This window comes from Pectinophora gossypiella, chromosome 22 (assembly GCF_024362695.1).
Source record: "Pectinophora gossypiella chromosome 22, ilPecGoss1.1, whole genome shotgun sequence".
NCBI lineage: Eukaryota > Metazoa > Arthropoda > Insecta > Lepidoptera > Gelechiidae > Pectinophora > Pectinophora gossypiella.
In genome coordinates, this window is record NC_065425.1 from 7,816,879 (window position 1) to 7,837,589 (window position 20,711).

General features: G+C 37.8%; 1 protein-coding gene across 2 annotated transcripts; it reads left to right on the forward strand.

Moving 5' to 3' along the window:
• Positions 1 to 148: 148 nt before the first annotated feature.
• On the forward strand, positions 149 to 20,215 carry LOC126377073 (zinc finger protein 599-like). 2 transcript variants are annotated; one of them, XM_050024715.1, is made up of 12 exons: positions 149 to 345; positions 517 to 691; positions 918 to 1,112; positions 1,191 to 1,328; positions 2,508 to 2,572; positions 8,675 to 8,859; positions 9,361 to 9,456; positions 12,712 to 12,846; positions 15,980 to 16,090; positions 16,850 to 17,055; positions 17,982 to 18,079; positions 18,629 to 20,215. In XM_050024715.1, the coding sequence occupies exons 1-12, from the start codon at positions 226 to 228 to the stop codon at positions 18,671 to 18,673; spliced, it is 1,569 nt and encodes a 522-aa protein (XP_049880672.1). In that variant the 5' UTR covers positions 149 to 225; the 3' UTR covers positions 18,674 to 20,215. The 2 variants fall into 2 exon arrangements, with proteins under 2 accessions (XP_049880672.1, XP_049880671.1); XM_050024714.1 differs by lacking the exon at positions 12,712 to 12,846 and adding an exon at positions 14,743 to 14,877.
• Positions 20,216 to 20,711: the final 496 nt, after the last annotated feature.

Consider the following 20,711-nt stretch of genomic DNA (forward strand, 5'->3'; position numbering starts at 1 on the left):
AATTTTATTAATAATTATTATAAAAATTAGAACAACTAAGTAGTATTATAGTAATTATGAACCATAAATAAGTTTTAAAAATAAATACACTGAGTGAAACGGAACGCTCGTGACGCATAAATTATTTCATGATGTTGGCCGAATCAAACATCCGGTTTGATTAAATGCAGTGTTTTATAGGGTTTTAGCGTGCTATTCTCGTTTTTACCCTATTATTTGAATAAAATGGATTGGCAATTAACGTGTCGAGTATGCCTGGAGACCGGCGACATGGTTTCGCTCTTTGATTGGGACGAAAACAATGAACAACTAGGCGACAAGTACACTTATTGCTGTGGCGTTGAGGTATGGAAAAATTACCACACAAAATGGTTGCGATGGCCACCCTATAATTTTTCCTCGTATAATGTTGCTATATTGTTCTATTTGTGTTTTTGGTGATTTTGGCTGACATCCCAGAAAATAATCAAAAAGTGTTATTTTGCGATATCACTGTCAATTTGGTTATAATTTTAGGTATCGAAAAATGATTCTCTGCCGACGCTAATATGTTTGAACTGCGTGGATCGACTTACATTTGCTTATCAGTTCAAGCAGCAGTGTTTGTCTTCCAACGAGACATTGAAGGAATGTTTGGAAGAGTTCGAGAGGAGTGCTAATGCAATCTCTGCAGCACCCACCACATCCAAAGGTGCGCCAATTTATTTTGCTATCATCAATAAAGCTCTTACTGTAAAGTCTATTTACCAAATAAAAATACGTATGTAGTAGATATCTTAATATTCGCCATCCTATTTTCCTGCAATAAATGGTAACTCAGTCAGGCCCTTTAATTGTCATATTTATTCTCATTTATTTGTCATATATATCAATATATTTATCATACTTAAAAAATACCACAACCACTTTATTTCCAGCTACGGAGACAGAAACAATTACAATAAAACAGGAGAATGGATTGTTATTGCAATATGAGCTACCGGTGGAGCATGATCCCTCATCACAGTGGTCACTGTCTGATAAGTCACCACTTGCGGCCGTTGTCACTAAGGCACCAGGACCGAGGAAGAGAGGGCGGCCTAGGAAGTATCCAAATGAGCAAGGGCAAATTGGTAAGTTTCATAATTATCTTGTCACTCATAAACATAAAAAGAACTATCATATATCTAATTTTAATTTTGAACTTTTAGATATTTCCCCTTACAACCGCAAGAAGCCAAAGGCAGCCCAGAAAGAGCCAGAGTCGCTTACGTCACTGCTGGCGTCCGGGTCCCTGGAGTTAAAACAGGAGATTGATGCTGAGGAGGATGATGAACCATTTGGTGGAGGTACTTTATTCTACAGGATTCTTTTGCTTTATAAAAACATATATTTAAATTCTCGAAACAAAATTTAATCTGCTCATGGTAGGCACAGGAGACAGGCATAGTAGTGTAGTATATATACTCCCATACTCACTCCTAGCCAGTGATGGCTCCCCAAGCCACATAAAAAGTTTTAAGACAAAATTATCATTTCTCTATCCTCTTCTTCCAAAGTGGATAAGATTGGGGGAGTCCTTTGCCAATAGGCACATAGATGTTTTAATGTTACTGCTAACTAATGGAAGTTATTCTTGGAATTTATTGCCAGTAACAATTTACATTTCCTATATAAACTAAGTAATTATGAATATTGCGAATACAGGCAAAAGGAAATGTCTCAGCTTGTGCTGCCATGGAGCCATGTTATGGCGCCATCCAGCGCTGGTTTTCAGTCATTTCCTCTTCCTGAGATATTGTAGGAAGTAATTGTCAACGAGGGCTAGAGGATATTAAATAGAATTATACAGTAGCTTTAGGTAGAAAAAAAAAAATCAAATGAAAACAAATTCTATATTTGTGAACACAGGTCTACAAAAAGACGTTATATAAAAAATATATCCTCTTCTTCATATAATTATTGAATATCATCAGAGGCAAATGTACAAGTCATGTCAAAAAGAAAATGGTCCTTTGACTTGTTTTTGAAATACATACCTACTAGCTAAATGGAGATTGGCTTCTTGTACTTTATTTTTTGAAAGGGTTTATGTATTTATTTATTTTAACATTTATATGTTTAGTGTTTATTTTAGTTTAACGGCTCTTGCTTATTAGCCTTTTACGCCTGTTAGATTTTTTGTACAGATTGCCTTTTTTGTACAGAGCCCTTGCCATATTTGACTTTTTTAATTTTGATTTTTGACATTACAGTACACAGTTTTACCATTGCCATATTGAAAAAAGACACATTTATTATTTGCCATTATCATCCATCGTCATCTTCCTAGTGCTATAGGTATATTCCGTTTTTCACATGGTCCACACTTACCTAACCTGAAAATTGCAATTATCATCCAAAAAATAGTATCTGTAGGATCTTCACGACAATGATTGTCATGGCTTGTATGAAACATACTTGTGAGGATGATGTCATAAGTCACAAATGATACAGTAAGTTTGATTATGTATGTTTCTGATTTGCAGATTATCAAGATGATGACCCTGATTTCAACCCTCAAGAGTCTGAGCCTGAACCCGAGGAAAAAAAGGTTTGTATGTTAAAATAACATGATATATTTTTTTATTATAATTTATAAAGTGTGTCAGGATCGAAGCAAATGGAATTCTATAGTCTCTGCTTACCCCGGTGGGAAATAGGCGTGAGTTTATGTATGTATGTATGTATAAACTTGCAGTCAGTCCTTGGACTTTCAGCAGTTCTTTTGTATGGTATTATATGTCGAGTGAGGCTTGACCTTTCATTGTTGAACAGCCTTTATTGTGATAGGTTATCCCATATACACTTCTCATCAAAAAAATCGAAACACTTCCGTTTTCATTGTTTCTGTCCGAATTTAACACAAAAAAGAATTCATACGATGAAAAAAAATACATAAATGTATAGCTGGCAGTTTGGCCATTACAGTAATAAGCGAAAATTCTAAATTCAAAATTAGAATTTCATTTGTTTATCTTATAAACGAAATGAATCACTGTTTTGAGACAAATGTGTGTTTAGGGTTGGAGTACATTTAGCGTTTAAAAACTAAAAATTGGCGCCTATCCTTAAACTTTTTGTTTTTTATTTCAATACTGTGACTTTGGGACGTCTGAAAAAAGGTTTTTTTTCTAAAACGTATGGATACTTCGCCCACAGAAGCCGCCCAAGTTGTGGCATTGCTGGATTCTGGCCTTAGTCAGCGTGTTGTGGCTGCAAGACTGCATCTAAGCCTGTCATCTGTTCATAGAGTCTATAAACGTTATCGGGAGACTGGTTTGTTCACGCGCCGTTCAGGATCTGGCAGGAATCGGGTCACTTCTGAGCGAGATGATCGATTTATTGTAACAACTTCTTTAAGAAATCGACGCCTTAACGCTTTTCAACTGCAGCAGCGGCTTCGTGTTGTACGAAGGGTGGCTGTAAGTGACTCTACAATTAGAAAAAGGTTGAAGGATCGTGGACTGGTACCGCATAAGCCAGCAAATGGGCCGAAATTAACTGCAGACCATCGAAGAGCGCGCCTTAACTTTGCACGTGAGCACCTAAATTGGTCACACCTACAGTGGAGCAAAGTTCTCTTTTCTGATGAGTGTAAAATTATGCTGTATGGTAACGACGGAAGGAACAAGGTCTACAGAAGAGACGGAGAATGCTATGCACAATGCTGCATTGAAGAAAAGGTCAGCTATGGTGGCGGTTCGTGGACGGTTTGGGGAGGAATCAGCGCCGACGGTAAGACAGAGCTTGCTTTCGTGTCTGGGCCACGTCTGCCTGCACTAAACTGTCATCGGTACGTCGAAGAGTGTCTCGAGCCTCATGTGATGCCCTATGCACATTTTATTGGCAACGGCTTCATATTCATGCACGACAATGCTAGGGCTCACACCGCGGGCGTCGTACGAGATTATCTTAACGAAGTCGATATCTCTATTATGGAATGGCCAGCAAGAAGCCCGGACATGAATCCCATTGAACATCTGTGGGATGAATTAAAGAGACGAATTCGAGCAAGATATCCTGCCCCAGAAACACTTAGCCAGCTGCAAGATGCAATCCAAGAGGAATGGGACAATATACCACAGCATGTGATCGTGACTCTCATCCGATCGATGAAGAACCGTATGGAAACAGTAATTAGAGCTCGGGGAGGGAATACAAGTTATTAAATAAACGTTTTTTGGCTTTTTTTTTCATTTACGTGTGTTGTTTTATCCATTTCCTTTATACTCCATACGGAATAAAAATGACTCATTTAACAAAATACGAAACCTATGAAAAATTCATTTAAATTTAGAACATTAACACTAAGATTTGATAAGCTCATATTACTCACTATTAAACGACATTTAACATTTATTCCTAAATGTACACATTTTTCTGATAATCCTGACAAAACGTAAACTTGCAAGGCGTTTCGATTTTTTTGATGAGAAGTGTATGTAGCCGTTTAAGGCGTCTCGTATCGAGCGGTTCGCTAAGGTTCTGGGCATAGTGGTTTACATCGTGTGCGATTCTATCTTTGTATCTCTTTGTCATGTTAGATATTTCATCCATTCTCGTGAACCATGGGGCATTAACAATTTTCTTGAGCACATTATTCTGAAACCTCTGTAGTATCTCTATATTTGACATCCTCGCAGGTCCCCAGAGTTGTATTCCATAAGTCCATATAGGCTTTAGGATCGCCTTGTAACAGTAGTCAAGTAGTAGGTTGTGTAGTAGTGTGTGTTGTCATAAGTTCATAACTTTGTTGTTCAATGAGAGTTACTTAGAGTTTTTTTCGTTTCAAGAATTTTGACTTTGCGGTTGACCCTCAGAACAATAACTAAAGCATAGAAGGAAGGCTAAAATAGCAACAGAACTCTATAATTCTGCTCTACTTTATCTTACGGAACCGGCGTAATGTTAGACAAAGACGCATATACAAAAATTGTTTCGTAATTTCGTAGGTTGTCACAAGTTTTTCATTGCCTAGTGTTGGGTTTCACTTTAGTAATATGTCGATAAAATTAAATTTACTTACAATTAATGTCGATAATTTTTTTTTACAAGATTTCTTTTTGTAGGATGCAATTATCTTCTTCTTGATGAAAGGAGACTCTGTCTCTGATAGGTAAGTATCTAACCATTTTTGGATTATATTGTCTGGTTTATATTAGTTTGGAGCTGCAGCTCACATTCAGGAAGGAAAGAAAATAGCCAACTGTTATCGTTTCATCGGTAAGTATTTTGTAATATTCGAATTTATTTATGATGTCATCCGCCGTGCACTGGTGTCGATCGACGTGCCGTGCAAATTGGAACCGCCGCCGCCGGGTCTAAGCCGCACAGACGGTAAGAGGCCCGATGGGGTCACGCCATAGATATAGAAAAGAGTATGGACTGGAAATACCTACAGAAAAAACGTGCCACTCTGTAAACATAAAATGGCGGTCTTTACTAGGGCTACAAGCTGTTTCAATACTAGGATTACCATACTCGTACCTACTAGATATAGCATTATACTTAAAAAAATACGGCATACAAGTATTCATAAGAGAACAGAAAGGGAAAGTAAAAGGTAGGTAGGTGGTGTACTGTATCTTTCGTGTAAAACTTGTAAGTATTGTATGTTGTGTGCAATAAAGTATATTTGTATTTGTAAAGGAAGGTTTAGTCAAGATTTATCTAAGTCGCTTACACAAATCTATAACATTCATTACATTCTTTATTGGGCGCAGTTCGTATCAACCTGGAGTGTTGGAGTAGGAGTAAATAAGAACAGGAGGTAAAATGAAATATAAATTAGATCGTAAATCTGTTCATTAGCAAGTATTTATTTCACACGTTATTAATTATGTACATTATATTTACAATAAATACAAATTTATTAATTTCTAAACAGTGTCAATTTGCTTAGAAACTGTCTTTGTGACACCCTGTCACATTGTTTTTTTTTTTTCATTAAATCGTTTGATCTTGAGGCGGGACTTGTTCAGCTTTTCTTTTAAATTTTTCATCTCGTCTTCTTGAACTGACTGAAATAAAGTTTAATAATAATGTTAAAATAGTATATGTACAAAATAATCTATAAAAATAAAAGTAAAATATATCTGATTTAAGTGCATTGTGCAGCTGGTTGAATTATACACTCTATATATGTATATCATGTTAAAAATATAAAAAAAGAAAATTATTTGATATACCTTTTCATGTAAATCCAGTCGACACTTTTGGATTTAATATCTGAAATCAAAGATAATAATAATTTACTTATATAAAACGTGTACAACTCATAATTGTTTAGACATAAAACAACTACAGACTTAGTATATACTAAGTTTATTAAGTACATAATAATATGTAGTTGAATGATAGATAGTATAAACGTGTTGTGATAACATGATACAAATATCTTATCTATCTATCCAGCAGTGAGATGATGCAGGCTAGGCTGAAATTTAAATTTAAACACCATTTCATCTGTCTGATCTATAATGTTCAATGTAGGAATAGCATCGTCTCGAAGACGCCTCCACTTTGAATTAGGAACACACATAAATGAATCCGCAGTAAAATGTTTCGAGCAAATACGGCTGTACTTATTTGGAATCCAATTTCGTCTATTAATGCGAATTATCCATTCTTTCTCTTTGTTATCGTCTACAGGAAATCTAAAAATTAAAAGTATCGATAATTTTAGTACATCACTATGGACAATCAACATAACCTCAAATCAATTCCGTATTCATCGATGAAACGTATAATATAATGGATATCTCAAATATTTTATGCTACAAATCTATTCAGCAAAACATATTACTTTCCTAAAATTGTTCAGCAGTTCACATTTCACTAGAAAATTACAAAAAACTTACCGATGAAACGACAGAAGTTGTTGGCTATTTTCTTTTCTTCCTGAATGTGAGCTGCAGCCCCATACCACACAAGACATAATGTCACACAGTCGAGACACTCAATTATTTGATATAAATAAAAGTTTCTTTCCATTTATTTGGAAAAATATTGTTAAATTATCACTTAAAACAATCTGAACACAAGACACTCGTAAACACAGTTGACGCGACCGTGTCAAATAGTTCGGTAAATATAAGTAAAATCTTCTTATGTATGTTACTATGTATTTGGCCGTGTTAAAATGAGTCCAATAGGTCCAAATGACATTTCATGTTGTGACAACCTCGGAAAAAATGAAGCAAAGAGCGAATCATTTGTCCTTTTCTCACTCATAGTTTGTGTCGTAAGCTAGAAGAGAGCCGGTTTATAGTTTCTGAATTCTTATTTTAGCCTTCCTTCTATGCTTTAGTTATTGTTCTGAGGGTTGACCATTGTTCTTCATTACCAGGTGAGCGTGTTCATTTCTGCATTTGTTCAGGCATTCTTTGCCATGGAATCATAGGATTAACTTGAGATCCCGATTGGGTGTCGTGTCAGCAATTGACGTACTTTTGCTTGTGGTGGTATTGTTGTACTTGGATGGAATGTTTTGCTGGAAGAGTTTCTTGGGTGTTGAATTTTTCATTTTCGTTGTTAGTGTTTTGGTTTCAGAACGAACTCTTAGTAGAAATTTATTTTCTAATTCTGGCAACACTATTTAGCAGTCAATATTGACATATTTATTTTCCCAAATTGGAGGGTAGAATTAACTATTGAAATGTCACTTGTGGATTTCACTTGCACACTTTTTTGTTACGAAAAACACTGATTTTCACTGGACTAACGATATCACTTAGATGTTAAATGTTAAATTTTAACTTGTTTTTACTTGTTTTCACAACTAATCAGCAATTTAATCAGCACCAAGCTTGCGCTCGTGTGGTGACAATTGACATCAAAAAACTTGGGTTGACCATTTATAGTCGGCGATCTGGAAATAGGTGTGATCATTTGTATGTACATGACACTTTGAATTGGTTTGTTCCCCTGTTGTATTGATATTTTCGTATTTATGAAAATATGTTAGCAAAAAACCGATTGATAGCCGTGCATTCGTAGCAGGATGCGTAACGCGTTATGACGCTTCCAGAGCGTAGCGTTTCTCTGAAACCTGCTACGTGTTTTGTTATTGTGGAATTTATCTCCTATTGTTCTTATGAAAGATACGTGCTTCAGTACAGTCATGAGTAATATCATTACCCATTTTAGAACCCTGTCGCAGTATCATATTTGACATTTAATGGGACTTACGGTTTGTTCTGTCAAAAAAGTTAATGTGACATGGTATCAAATTGTATACATATTAGTACTCGTGACCGTACATTTACGTATCATCATGCACGCGCGACGCAGATTTCGATCAATAGACTTACTACGTTTATAATTTATGTAGCAGCAATGTTGTTGGTGCTGGTCCCATCAGACACCTCCTAATTTTATTTTAAGTTATCCCCTTACCCGCTCATCTTCTTACCCGCGGAAAAGAAAAGGGACGGATGATTAAGGTGCGTGCACCAATGAGTTATTAATTTTTCACTAACGCATTTGGCTCGACCATTATAAACGGCGATACGGCTCACCGCCTATCATGTTGGTCTAACAGAAAGCTCTAGTAAGCTGTGGGAGTGCCCACATCGTCACCCAAGAAGAACTGTAGTGGTGTACCTCTGACTACTTCATTTGGAATATAGTTGTGGGCTTATATTATCAACAGACACCAAGGAAACGCGGGCGTCCCCGCAAGTCGGAGGCCAAGGAGAAGCACACAGACGAGGGCGATGGTGAAGATGTGCTGTTGAAGGAAACCATCATGGCGTTCTCTGAGCCCATCCCGGACCACATCCTCAACCCCAGGCCTAAGAAGAAGTATCCCAAGAAGCGATACAACTATGAGAAAACGTGAGTATGACAATATTGGCTAAAAAGGGAACATCCTCAGGCCACATCGAAGCAATAAGGGACTTTCCAGGCTTCGTTCACCAGCCAGAAGCAGTGTAGATGGCGTTGTACAGCTTTCTAATGATACATATACATAGCGTTTATTTTTTTTAATTGCTTGAATAAACTTTTCAGGCTTGAATCACCTGATTGTCCGAAAAAGTAAGATGATTCCGTGCTTCGGAGGGCACGTTAAGCCGTTGGTCCCGGCTATTAGCCGTAAAAACACCTCCACCAACCCGCATTGGAGCAGCGTGGTGGAGTATGCTCCATACCCCCTCCGGTTGATTGAGGGAAGGCCTGTGCCCAGCAGTGGGACGTATATAGGCTGTTTATGTTATGTTATGAATAAACTTCCAAAAGTGATATGAGCGCCATCTCTTTTTATTGAAAGTACTCATTTTTACCTCATTTTATCTAATACCAGTGTTGCCATACTACAAGTGACACAATCTCTTTCAGGCACACGTGTGAGACGTGTGGTGCGTCGTTCACATCTAATGCGTCGCTGCAGGCTCATATACGTCGGCATTTAGGCATCAAGCCGTTTGTATGCAGGTATGTAGCACCATTTGCCAAAAATATTAGCTAAATAGGAAAAAACATAAATATGGTGGAACTTGTACAGTCATGAGAAATATAATATACCCATTTTAGGACTCTGTCGCACTAACATATTTGAGTGAGTGAGACTTACAGTGGTATTCTTCTAAAATATTCATGTGACATGGTACCAAAATGTATGCATATTGATGCTCGTGACCGTACATACATACATTCACAAACTCACGCCCGTAATCCATAAAGGGGGGGGGGGGGGGGGGTGTCGGGGGTGTCAGAGCCATAAGTAAACGAAGATAATTTGCAGTCACTGTTAAACGTCCTAAGATGGATACAATGAACCAATGGTGGCAGCGGATCAGCCTATGGCACATAACAATTGACAACATTTCAAATTTTTAAGCCGTGGTTTTTTTGTGCTATTTCAAAAGTACTTATTTAAATAGAAGACACGTATTTTTTCTTTTCAAGATTTTTCCACTAGAAGTTACAAAAAATATTTTTTGAAAATTGGATTCTGCCATTGATAGAATGAAGGCAGTATAATGTAATGTACCTTTGCATGCGTATTTAAAACAAGTCGCAAACAAAGTGTCATGGTATGTATGACATTTACTTTTTTTATAATTTTTATGTAAAGGTCTGAACTTATTATGCCTTCCTCTTCTGACCTCGTGGATTTTTCAATATATTTCTATTATTACTGAATTAAAAAATCTGAAAAAATGTGTTTTGTGTAAATCATAGAAATATCTCGAAATGGTTTTCGATTTAAGACACCTTAGTAAAAATGAAATGTTGTCAATTGTCCACCATGTTATAAAAATACACAATCCCTCTGTCGGATTTTACGACATGCCCGAGAATACGAGACGCTGCACGCGTGCGTGCGTGTTTGTAGAACTTGTAAAAGGAACGTAAAAAAATAAGGAATATAAGGAATGTTCGTAGGCTTGATAAAAGTACAGAACGCCTGACTTTTTATTGGTAATCAAAAAAATAAAGTCTAGCCTCTGTATATGACGTAGCCAAGTGGAGTACGGTCAGCACTAATATGTATACACTTTGGTACCATGTCACATTAACTTTTTGACAAATTGAACTGTAAGTCTCACTAAATGTCAAATATGTTAGTGCGACAGAGTCCTAAAGTGGGTACATTATATTGCTCATGACTGTACATATCGTCGTCATATAGTGAAGCCTCGCGAGCGCATTTTTTAACAATCACATTTGGTTGTGATTTTTGTGAACAAAACTTCGCAATGGACGAGCAAGTTTCAGTCCAAGTAAAAAATTGCCATCTAAATTTTTACTCCGAATGAAACTTAACGTGTGTATTTCGAGATATTGTCGAATAAAATCACGTTAGAATGTAATATTTCACTGGACAATCTTAGGCCTAGTCTTCAATTTTGCACCAGGGGCCTGTTTAATAAAACTTACAATTGTAAATTACAATGACAATTTGATGTATATTGCGGAGTTAGTGATCACAAATATTTTGCAGTTTCATATTAGCTACGTAATGAACACCAAATTGTCGTAATTTACAATTGTAAGTTTTGTGAAACAGGCCCCAGGTGACAGCCCTCAGCACTGGGGAGTGCCACGGAGATTTGTTTGGCCATTAAATGTCATTACATATACGTCCCACTGCTGGGCACAGGCCTCCCCTCAATCAACCGGAGGGGGTAATAACTGTTAATGTCATTAGCGGCAACAAAACTAGTGTTTTTTCAAAAATGCGCTTACGAGGTTTTCCCTATAAGACAATAAGCCTGTATTTATTTTTATTACAAAAGTGGGATGCATATCTAATTAGCAAATTACACTAATCATTTGCTTCGAAATTTTGTTTGCATTTATTCGTTTAAGACGTAATGTTTTTTATACAAACGGTTCAGCACCTTATACGTAATTAGCCAATATATGAACACACGCCTCCTGTCCATCTAGATGTGGTATGGATCATACTTCACCATGCTGCTCCACTGCAGGTCGGTAGACAGCACAGCTAGTAACGCGGGACCAAAGTCTTCACGTGCCTTCCGAAGCACGGAATTATATTATTTTTTTCGGATAATTAAGTGATTCAGCCTGCAATGTCTTAGCTAAACCACAAATTTCGACAATGTCACAATCAGGAATCGAACCCGGTCCTCGTGATCGTGAGCCTAAAACTCTACTACTAGACCAAAGAGGCTGTTATAAAATAATGAATGACTAGTAATTTATTTATTTTCCTAAAAAGGTGCATAAACCGTGTGTATGATAAATAGTTGACTTTTTATCACTTTTTGTTTTGACTTTTGTTGGGGCAAGGGTGTGAAGTGAAGAGTTCTAAATGTGCTATTTCAGCATTACTATTATATATTATTATAGTTTCTGTATAAGTGTGGTGCCATAACCAGAATGTTCAACTCAACACTAGAATGATTATTGTTTGTAAATCTTCTCTAATTTTATACATTTCATACTAAGTTTCTTATCATACGGTGTTCTCGTAATTATTCAGAGCTCTTGCATGTTTTTCGTTTGTGTGGGTTGTAAGATAAACAACCTAACACGTAAACCCTGATGTCAGTCACTATTCACCCGCCAAAGGTAAAGTAACTGTTAATTGGCTACTTCATAGTTTTTCGATAAATATTAAAAAAAAAACACAAATGCTTTTTTTATACCTCTTAAATTATTTTATTTTCTCGAAAAATCTTTATATAATAGAAGAAAACGTATTTTTATGATCATTAATTTCAAATTTGCCGCGAAAACGGTTGGTCAAGTGACATTTCGCCAAGTGACGTCACATTTCAATAAACAAAGAAACTGTCAAAACAGTGTAACTTGAAACCTTGTGAAATGTGACGTCACACGAAGCTCAATCATGGCCGCCCGTGTTTCGAGTCTTGTAATAATATAATAATTAACATAGATAAAAAATCGCATTCTTATTTTGTACAAATAAAATATTTAAAAATTATCTTAATAAAAAACTTGGATAATTATCATTAAATGATACAACTGTCAAGTAACCAATTAACGTGATTTTAGAGTTCCTCATATAATTTAGGTATTATTTTTTCAAGTTTGACGCGGTCTGCATAACCTTTTTATACCTATATATAATAATACATATAGTTATTTTTCTGGCTACAGATTGGACTTACTATTTACCAAGCTCAAACCCTTGCCTTACCATAAGTCGCATAAAAAAAGCAAAAAAAAAAACAAATTTAATATCACCAACAGTGTCTGCGGGTACTCTAGTGTGATAGGCGAGGCATTAAAACGACACATGCTGAAGCATACAGGGGAGAGGCCTTATAAATGCCGCATCTGCGAACGACGCTTCGGCGACTACGGGACTAGACAGAAGCACGAAAGGTGACTATTTGATCCATATGAAGTCGCCTTATAGCGAAAATCTCATAAGCGTATTTTTGAACACATTCTATATTCTTCAATTTAACCTCTCTCGCGCTTGTTCAATGTAGACTACAAACTTTACCCGGATTAGATACAGTTGGCTCGACTAATATAGACAATACGGCTCACCACCTATAACTAGGTCTAACAGAAAGCTCGGTGAGGTGTCGGTCTTCAGTTCATGTTGAGATGGATGTTCTGACTACCCCATTTGGGATATAGTCGTGAGCTTATATTATGTTAAACTAGAGTGTCTATTGCGTAGTTTTGCGTATAAAAATTGCAAAAATGCGCTTTCACGGACAAGCGCCATCTAGCGTAGTTTTTAGGAAGCAATTAGTTCGCCTCGTTCGTTCGTTTTTATTTCGAATGTCAAGATATTTGAAAATGTAACGTAGTAACAAAAAAGTCCAACAGATGTCGCTAATAAAAAAAGATTACCAAGATAGAATGACGGCGAAGCAGGGCGTTTATTTTCCGATTTAATAATCAAACAACAAACCAATTTATAGCAATTCGCATACCTATCTTCTGCGCTTATGAGGTTTTCACTGTAAGACTATGGTAAAACTGAAAATAGTCTTAAGGCGTGCTCGGCGGTCGAATCTTCGAAGTACGGTAACATGGTCTTATGGTAGAGGCAAGGGCTGGTAGCGCGACTTATATTATCATATTTTTGTGGCGAATTTCTTTTTCGGTGAAATTTAATTTATGGTGTAATCTTCTTTTGTCGAGTCTCGAAACTACGAGTTTGGGTAGTGTCAAGAACAAAAGTAGGTCAACCTTTCAGCCCTATGAGCTAACCCCGCCGACCGGGACCCACACAACAGAAGTAGCTCCGTGAGATTAACTTATGGAATTAAAGTGTTTCATCATCATCATCATCAATTTAAGAGCCACGCTCTTGTTGGTGTAGCATTTTACATTATTGTCTATGAAAAGCCCAATACTTTGGGTAAAAGTGTCTAGCAACTTTAAAACCCTGTCGCATTTACATACTTGATGTTTAGTGAGACATTAGTGCTGATCCCTACTACATTCCGAGATCCCCAAACACCGATTGCATTATTGGAATATGCAATGTTTGCAAGTTATACTTGTCTTTTTCTTATCCGCAGAAAAGGAAAGGGACAAAAATCGACAGGCATTTAAAATTTAAAAAAAAGCACGTCAATTTTAGCTTGAAATTTAATAGAACCCACTCAATTTTTACATTGACCAATACCCGACAGAATTTAGTTGGCAGCACACGTTAAGCGGGTTGGATACCAGCGAGATACCTATTTGTTTCGCCCGGGCTATTCACTCATTCATTTTATAATCATCCGTCCCTTTCCTTTTCGGCGGATAAGAAGATGACAGGAATAACTTTAAACAAAATCAGGGCTATTGGACTCTATCTTTGTCAAATAAGTTAACGTGACATAATACTAAAGTGACTGTATATTTACGCTTCGTGCTTCGGAAGACACGATAACCGTTGGTCCCGGTTACTACTTACTGATTTAAGTACGTAGTCGTTATATCAGTCATGATAGGGGCTTTTGGCGGCTCAGTAATAGCCATGACACCAGGATAGAAGATAAAAAAAAACAAAGAAACGGTGTAATCAAAGGTGGTGGTGGTGGGGTGACTTTGATTAGGTGCATTTCCCAACGTAAAAATAATATATTTTATTGTTATAATAGTCAAGTAGGCAATAGTGTAGTTTAACAGTAATGTGCAGCAATCCACCTCATAACCCACTCGTTATAAGAAGTTTACGCGACCACGTAACCACGGAACATTCTGCGTATGGCACTGCATTCTAGCCCTTGTGTCACCATAAACTTACATTCAATATCCGTACATTAGTGTCTGCGGATACTCGTGCGTGATGAACGAAGAGCTCAAACGTCATATGTTACGGCATACTGGTGAAAGGCCTTACAAGTGCCGCATCTGCGACCGACGCTTCGGTGACTACGGGACTAGGCAGAAACATGAGAGGTAAGATTAGTAATAATAGTGCCGATTCTGCTAATCGTCACCTTATAGCGATAACGTAAGACTATACATAATACTAAGGGGGATGATCCAGACCATCGATGACCTCCGTGGTCCAGTGGTTCTGGTCCTGGGTTCGATTCCCGGGTGGGGACATATCACAAAAATTACTTTGCGGTCCCTAGTTTGGTTAGGACACTACAGGTTGATCACCTGATTGTCCGAAAGTAAGATGATCCGTGCTTCGGAAGGCACGGTAAGCCGTTAGTCCCGGTTACTACTTACTGACGTAAGTAAGTAGTCGTTACATGAGCCATGTCAGTCAGAGTAAATGAAGATGAAACCTTTGTGTTAAATGGTCAAATAATTTCACACCTCAATTCACTGATTCTCCTATTTTTCAAAAATACAGACTTTTACTGACCTCAGTCGAATATACTGACCTAACTGACTTTACCAACCATTTTCCGCCTCTGCAGTTCTCAAAATAGGTCTACTTTCTTGCACTTGTTCAGCACTAGTTTTAGACATATCAAAGTTAAATTAAATAAAGGTGTCTGCCTGAATCGGCACTCAAGAGTTAAATGAATCCAGCTTTTTACTTATAAATCTGACATAACAGACTACAGGTGAGATTTGAATAAAAGTATTTTATGTATTTAATCTCCCATTGGTATGTTTACAAGTAACTACTTTTTAATATTTGGTAAGAAATATAAAAGTGTCAAACTTAGAAGGCCAAACTTAGAAAAAAAGTAGGAAAACAAGAATCGATGATAAATAAAGGCCAGTTTTATAGCCACAAAAGAGATGGACTTTTGATAAGGTGTTTGTAGTACTCAATCAATCAATAATACTTTATTGCACAACGACATATACAAAGGACATAATCAAACATACGAATAAATATATAATAATAAATACAGCAATTTCTGCCAGGCAACCTTAAGGTGTAGGAATGTAATACACTGTTTTCCGGTAAGCGTGAGAGGCCCTCAGAGCCACCCACTTGTTCGCCAAATGGTTTATGTCACCTGAGGCAACACCTACACACAGTAAAAAAGAATGTTTTCCGGTAAGGTTAATATTAAGCTTATGTTTTCAGGTTGCACATGGGCCTGCGGCCGTACCAATGCAAGTTATGCAGCAAATCTTTTACGTATTCCTACGTGTTGTCCAACCATATGCTGACACACACTGGCGAGAAGAAATATTCGTAAGTATACATAGAATTGTTTATAGATATACCTTTGTTTCTGTTTTTGGTTCACTTGTTATCGACTCTGGTTCACTTGTTATCGACTCTATATCTCCACGCCTCTAAAACAATCTTTTTTGATTGATGATGTGTTGGAATATCCTAATTTCTAACTAGTCAAATCAGTTACTTTTTACTAAACGTCAAAACAAGAATTTACCATGGAATTTGTATGAAAAAGCACATTGTGACGTCATAGAAAAACGTGATAACTTCAGTTTTCACTAACTCAGTTCGCTATAGATGGCGACACGGCTTACCTATCACGTTGGTCTAACAGAAAGCTCGCTGAGGTATGGGTACTTAGTCCATCTTGCGATTGATGTACATCTGACTACCCCAATTTGGATATAGTCGTGAGTTTATGTTATGTCCTATGTTATGTGTCTTTACAAGTCCAGAATAAACAAAATATTTATTTGCCATTCAAAGGGTACATTACAAATTGCTCATAATAAAACAAGTCATAATCATAAAATAAGGAATAATACTACGTATAGAACGGTAACTCTCTGCTCCCCCACCAGCGGCTGAGCTTAGTTTACCTCACCTCCCCTCGTTCTTTATGTATGGCCGTCTGACGTCACACACACAGTTGCGCGTGTACGATAACGTCAATGTTTGGTGTCTGTGTAAAACGAGGTATATTGTATGAAGTCTCCGGGGTGTGCCATAATATGAACCCGTTAAAAACACTTGCGAAATGTCTTCCCCCAGCTGCACCCCATGCAACAAGAAGTTCACCAAGGCCCACCACCTCAAGTACCACAATAAGGTGCACCACAAGGACCTGTACCTCCAACAGCAGGTGGCCGCTGAAGCCAAGAAGCTTCGGCAGCATATGACCAACACCGGCTTCACCGGAGTCATAGCGGGGGAGATCGTCGACGGCACGCTGCAGCTCATACACGCCACTGAAGAAGGTAATTCATGATGCTAATATTATAAATAGACGACTGTAAGCTCTAACGGGGTGGGCAGAACCACGAGTAATCAGAGGCCAAGATGTTGCGGCAGATGAGCAATACAGGATTCACAGGGAATCAGATGGTCGATGGCACTGAAGAAGGTAAGTTTTCGTGAGAGCCCTCACAATGTTAGCTAGCACTGGCAATCGCTCGCCGCTGTTTCCCGACGACCCTATTACTCTAGCCATAGAGGCAGCCAATCAGCTCGCGACACCAAATACTTCAGGACCCCGATACCGATACCGCCGGCGTGGTCGACGATTTCCCTCAATCAGCGCTTATCGCTATCGACCCACTAGGGTTGATTAATTCTTTCAAGAGCCTTCAGCGCTCCCCATTTGTCCGGCCAAGTAGTTAATGCCATCTGCAGCAAATCTACAATAAGTCACGTGAAAAAAAAAGCTCGCCTTGCGCGCAATACGGGGGCAACTTTTCTAGTATGGCGAGAGACTTTGTTTTACGTAGTATACAGGTGTTAGTGACATCGTAACGAGTATGGAGCATGATTCTGACTTGATATCATGTAGAATCATCAGGTGCAAAATTCACGTTTCTTTTTTGTTTATTTAAATTATATTCAATTCTATAACTTTTGCGATGGAAAATTCCACTTGATATCAATTCAGAATCATAGTCTGAATCATCTCATATTTTCGATACGGTGTCACTACCATCCTGTATTATTTCTTCTATAATAATATTTTAGCCGTTGGTCCCGGCTATTAGCCGTAAAAACACTTCCACCAACCCGCATTGGAGCAGCGTGGTGATGTATGCTCTATACCCCCTCCGGTTGTTTGAGGGGAGGCCTGTGCCCAGCAGTGGGACGTATATAGGCTGTTTATGTATGTATGTATGTATAATATTTAATTTTGTTACAGATGGCGAACATGACACACAGATGCAAGTGGTAGAGGAGCAAGATGAAGGGGACAACGGAGACAAGGAGACGCATCGCGCCGTCGCAGACATGCAGGCGGTCAGTACAGTATTTACATCTAATACAGTCCCAACACTTAGCCGTCCCCACGGAATAGTAAAAAGAGGTTGAAAGGGCCAAGTGAGCACTAAATGCGCGCTCTATAAATACATAACAGTACATAACATAAAGACTGTCCTTTGTTTGGTAAGGAATTTACAGGCTTGAATCACCTGTCTGAAAAAATAAGTTGATTCCGTGCTTCGGAGGGCACGTTAAGCCGTGGGTTCCGGCTATTAGCCGTAAAAACATCTCCACCAACCCGCAATGGAGCAGCGTGGTGGGGTATGCTCCATACCACCTCCGGTTGATCGAGGAGAGGCCTGTGCCCAGCAGGTTTATGTTTATGAATTAACACTATCTAACACACGCTGGACACGGTACAACAATCTCATTCTTAACGTTTGCGTTGCGAGCGAGACAGACAGTCCACGCGCTCTCTCTTACTCCTTAGCGGCTTACGGTCTTTTAGACTAAAGTTAGGACCCAGTGGGGGTGAGGTAAGTCTAGTTCGCGCCCAATGTTAACTTAATACTTCTAATTTTTCAGGTGGTTCTCGATTCGGAGTTTTTGGATGACGACAAAACCAACTGACATACGAGGTCTAGTGGTGTGAAGAAAGTACCACTATCTTTGGATCCTATAGAATAAATCAGCTTGATTATATGACCTGCGGGCTTAGCACCGTAAGCGCGCGACTCTTTCTCGCCTAGATATCAGCCGCAGCGTGGCATACGCGACGCGACATATATCGCGAGCTTTGACGTACATAACGTACTAGGAGGTACCACGTTTATCTACGTAGATAGCATTCGCTGTTTTTATGTATTAACGTATTATCCAACATTTTTTTTAGTTACTTTTTCACGTACAGACATAAACACACGTCTGTAATCCCTAACGGGGTAGGCAGAGTCACAAGTGATCAAAGACATCTTGCAGCCACTATTGATACTATGTCCTAAGAGCTTGTACTTTTTCACGTGAGTCGTGATAAAATGTGCGTACAGCATTTATGTATGTCGTATATGTTAAGGATGTACATAAGACTTATTTCAAACTGATTATTCGTATGCATTCGTAGGAATATATTGATAGTTAACTTAAAATCGTGATAATAATTCTTACATTATGTAACATGAGAAGTTACACGAAGATTGCTTTGATATATATGCGTTTTTGTCGCGCAACTGTAGCGCTGTCACGTATACATACATATTTAAGTAGTGCGACAGAAGCGCTCCGAGCTAGCGGTCGCAGATACGCCGCATAGCGATGGGTTTGCTACAAAAACGCCCATATGTGAAAGCGCTCTAAAGTCGTTTCGCCTCGACTGTATTTTAAAAACAACTCGTTATCCTTTTTAGTATAAGTTATAAGCACATTAGGTAATAGTTATTATATAAAATTAAAACAAAATATTTTTAAAAACACAGTCCTTTATTCTTCAATATTGCTAACTAAATAATTAAGTTTTGTTTGGAAATCAGCATAATCAAAAGTAAAACTCGAGGAGATTCGTCCAATCCCGTCAATCTCGAATGGGATCTCGTCATATTATGCTGTGGATTGATCCCGAAAAATTAGGCGAGTTCTCGCGAGAAAGGGATTGCATTCTCCAGTGTTGGTATTCTTATTATAACGTCCTTCACTGGCAGTTTGTCAAAATATGTCAAAAACTAAAAATAGAACTCCATGTAAACTGAAATGAACTTAACACGTTGAACGCCGTGACAGACACCATATGCCTGGCGATGGACTTACCCCCGGGTCCACGCCAAAAATGTGAGAATTGTCCAAAAATCGTAGAGACTTTTTTGTAAATATTGTCTGGAAATAACTAAAAAATAATAGGCCGCTTAAGGAAAACACGACCTACTCATTCTTTTCCGAGATGTCAAACGCCAGTGTCTACCATTCGACATCTGTCTCGCAACTCACTCGGCTAGACCATGAATTTTAGTCTGGCGTTCAACGTGTTAATGAAATTAAGTACTCACTTATTTTGAAGTATTTACCTTTATCGTAATTATGTAAATATCACTAAATAGTTAACACTATGATGTAAAAGGATGTATGGAAAAATATATGTTATCTCATTTGATGTTACTGTATGTTATGGATAGTACTCGTACTAGTTACTTTGCAATTAAATATTATCATGGAATTGATTTTTTCTTTTTATTCACTACTCAAACCCTAGCAGAGTAACATTAAAGTTGTGACAACTTGCATCCGAAAAGGTTGTTGATATTTCAGGTGAAATCAGTTACTTTTTACTAAACGTCAAAACACGAATTACTATGGAATCTGTATGTATGCACACTGACACAAAACGTGATAAAGTGTCGGACTTATTCTGTTTTTCTTCTTGATTAAAATTTATAAATAGAAAAAAAGAAAATGTTTTTCGCTAGTTTTAGATCTGTATTTAGTAATCAGAATTTCATAATTTATCTTGAACCTTGTACACGATCCAATTGCTAACATAACACACAGTTACAGTTAATGGCATTACTTTACTGACAGATAAGCAGCAAACAGAATACAGAACAATATTGCTTTCACAACGCAAATCCTTTAAACTGATAGGTACTTTGGATTTTACAATGTTTTATGTGAGAAAATGTAA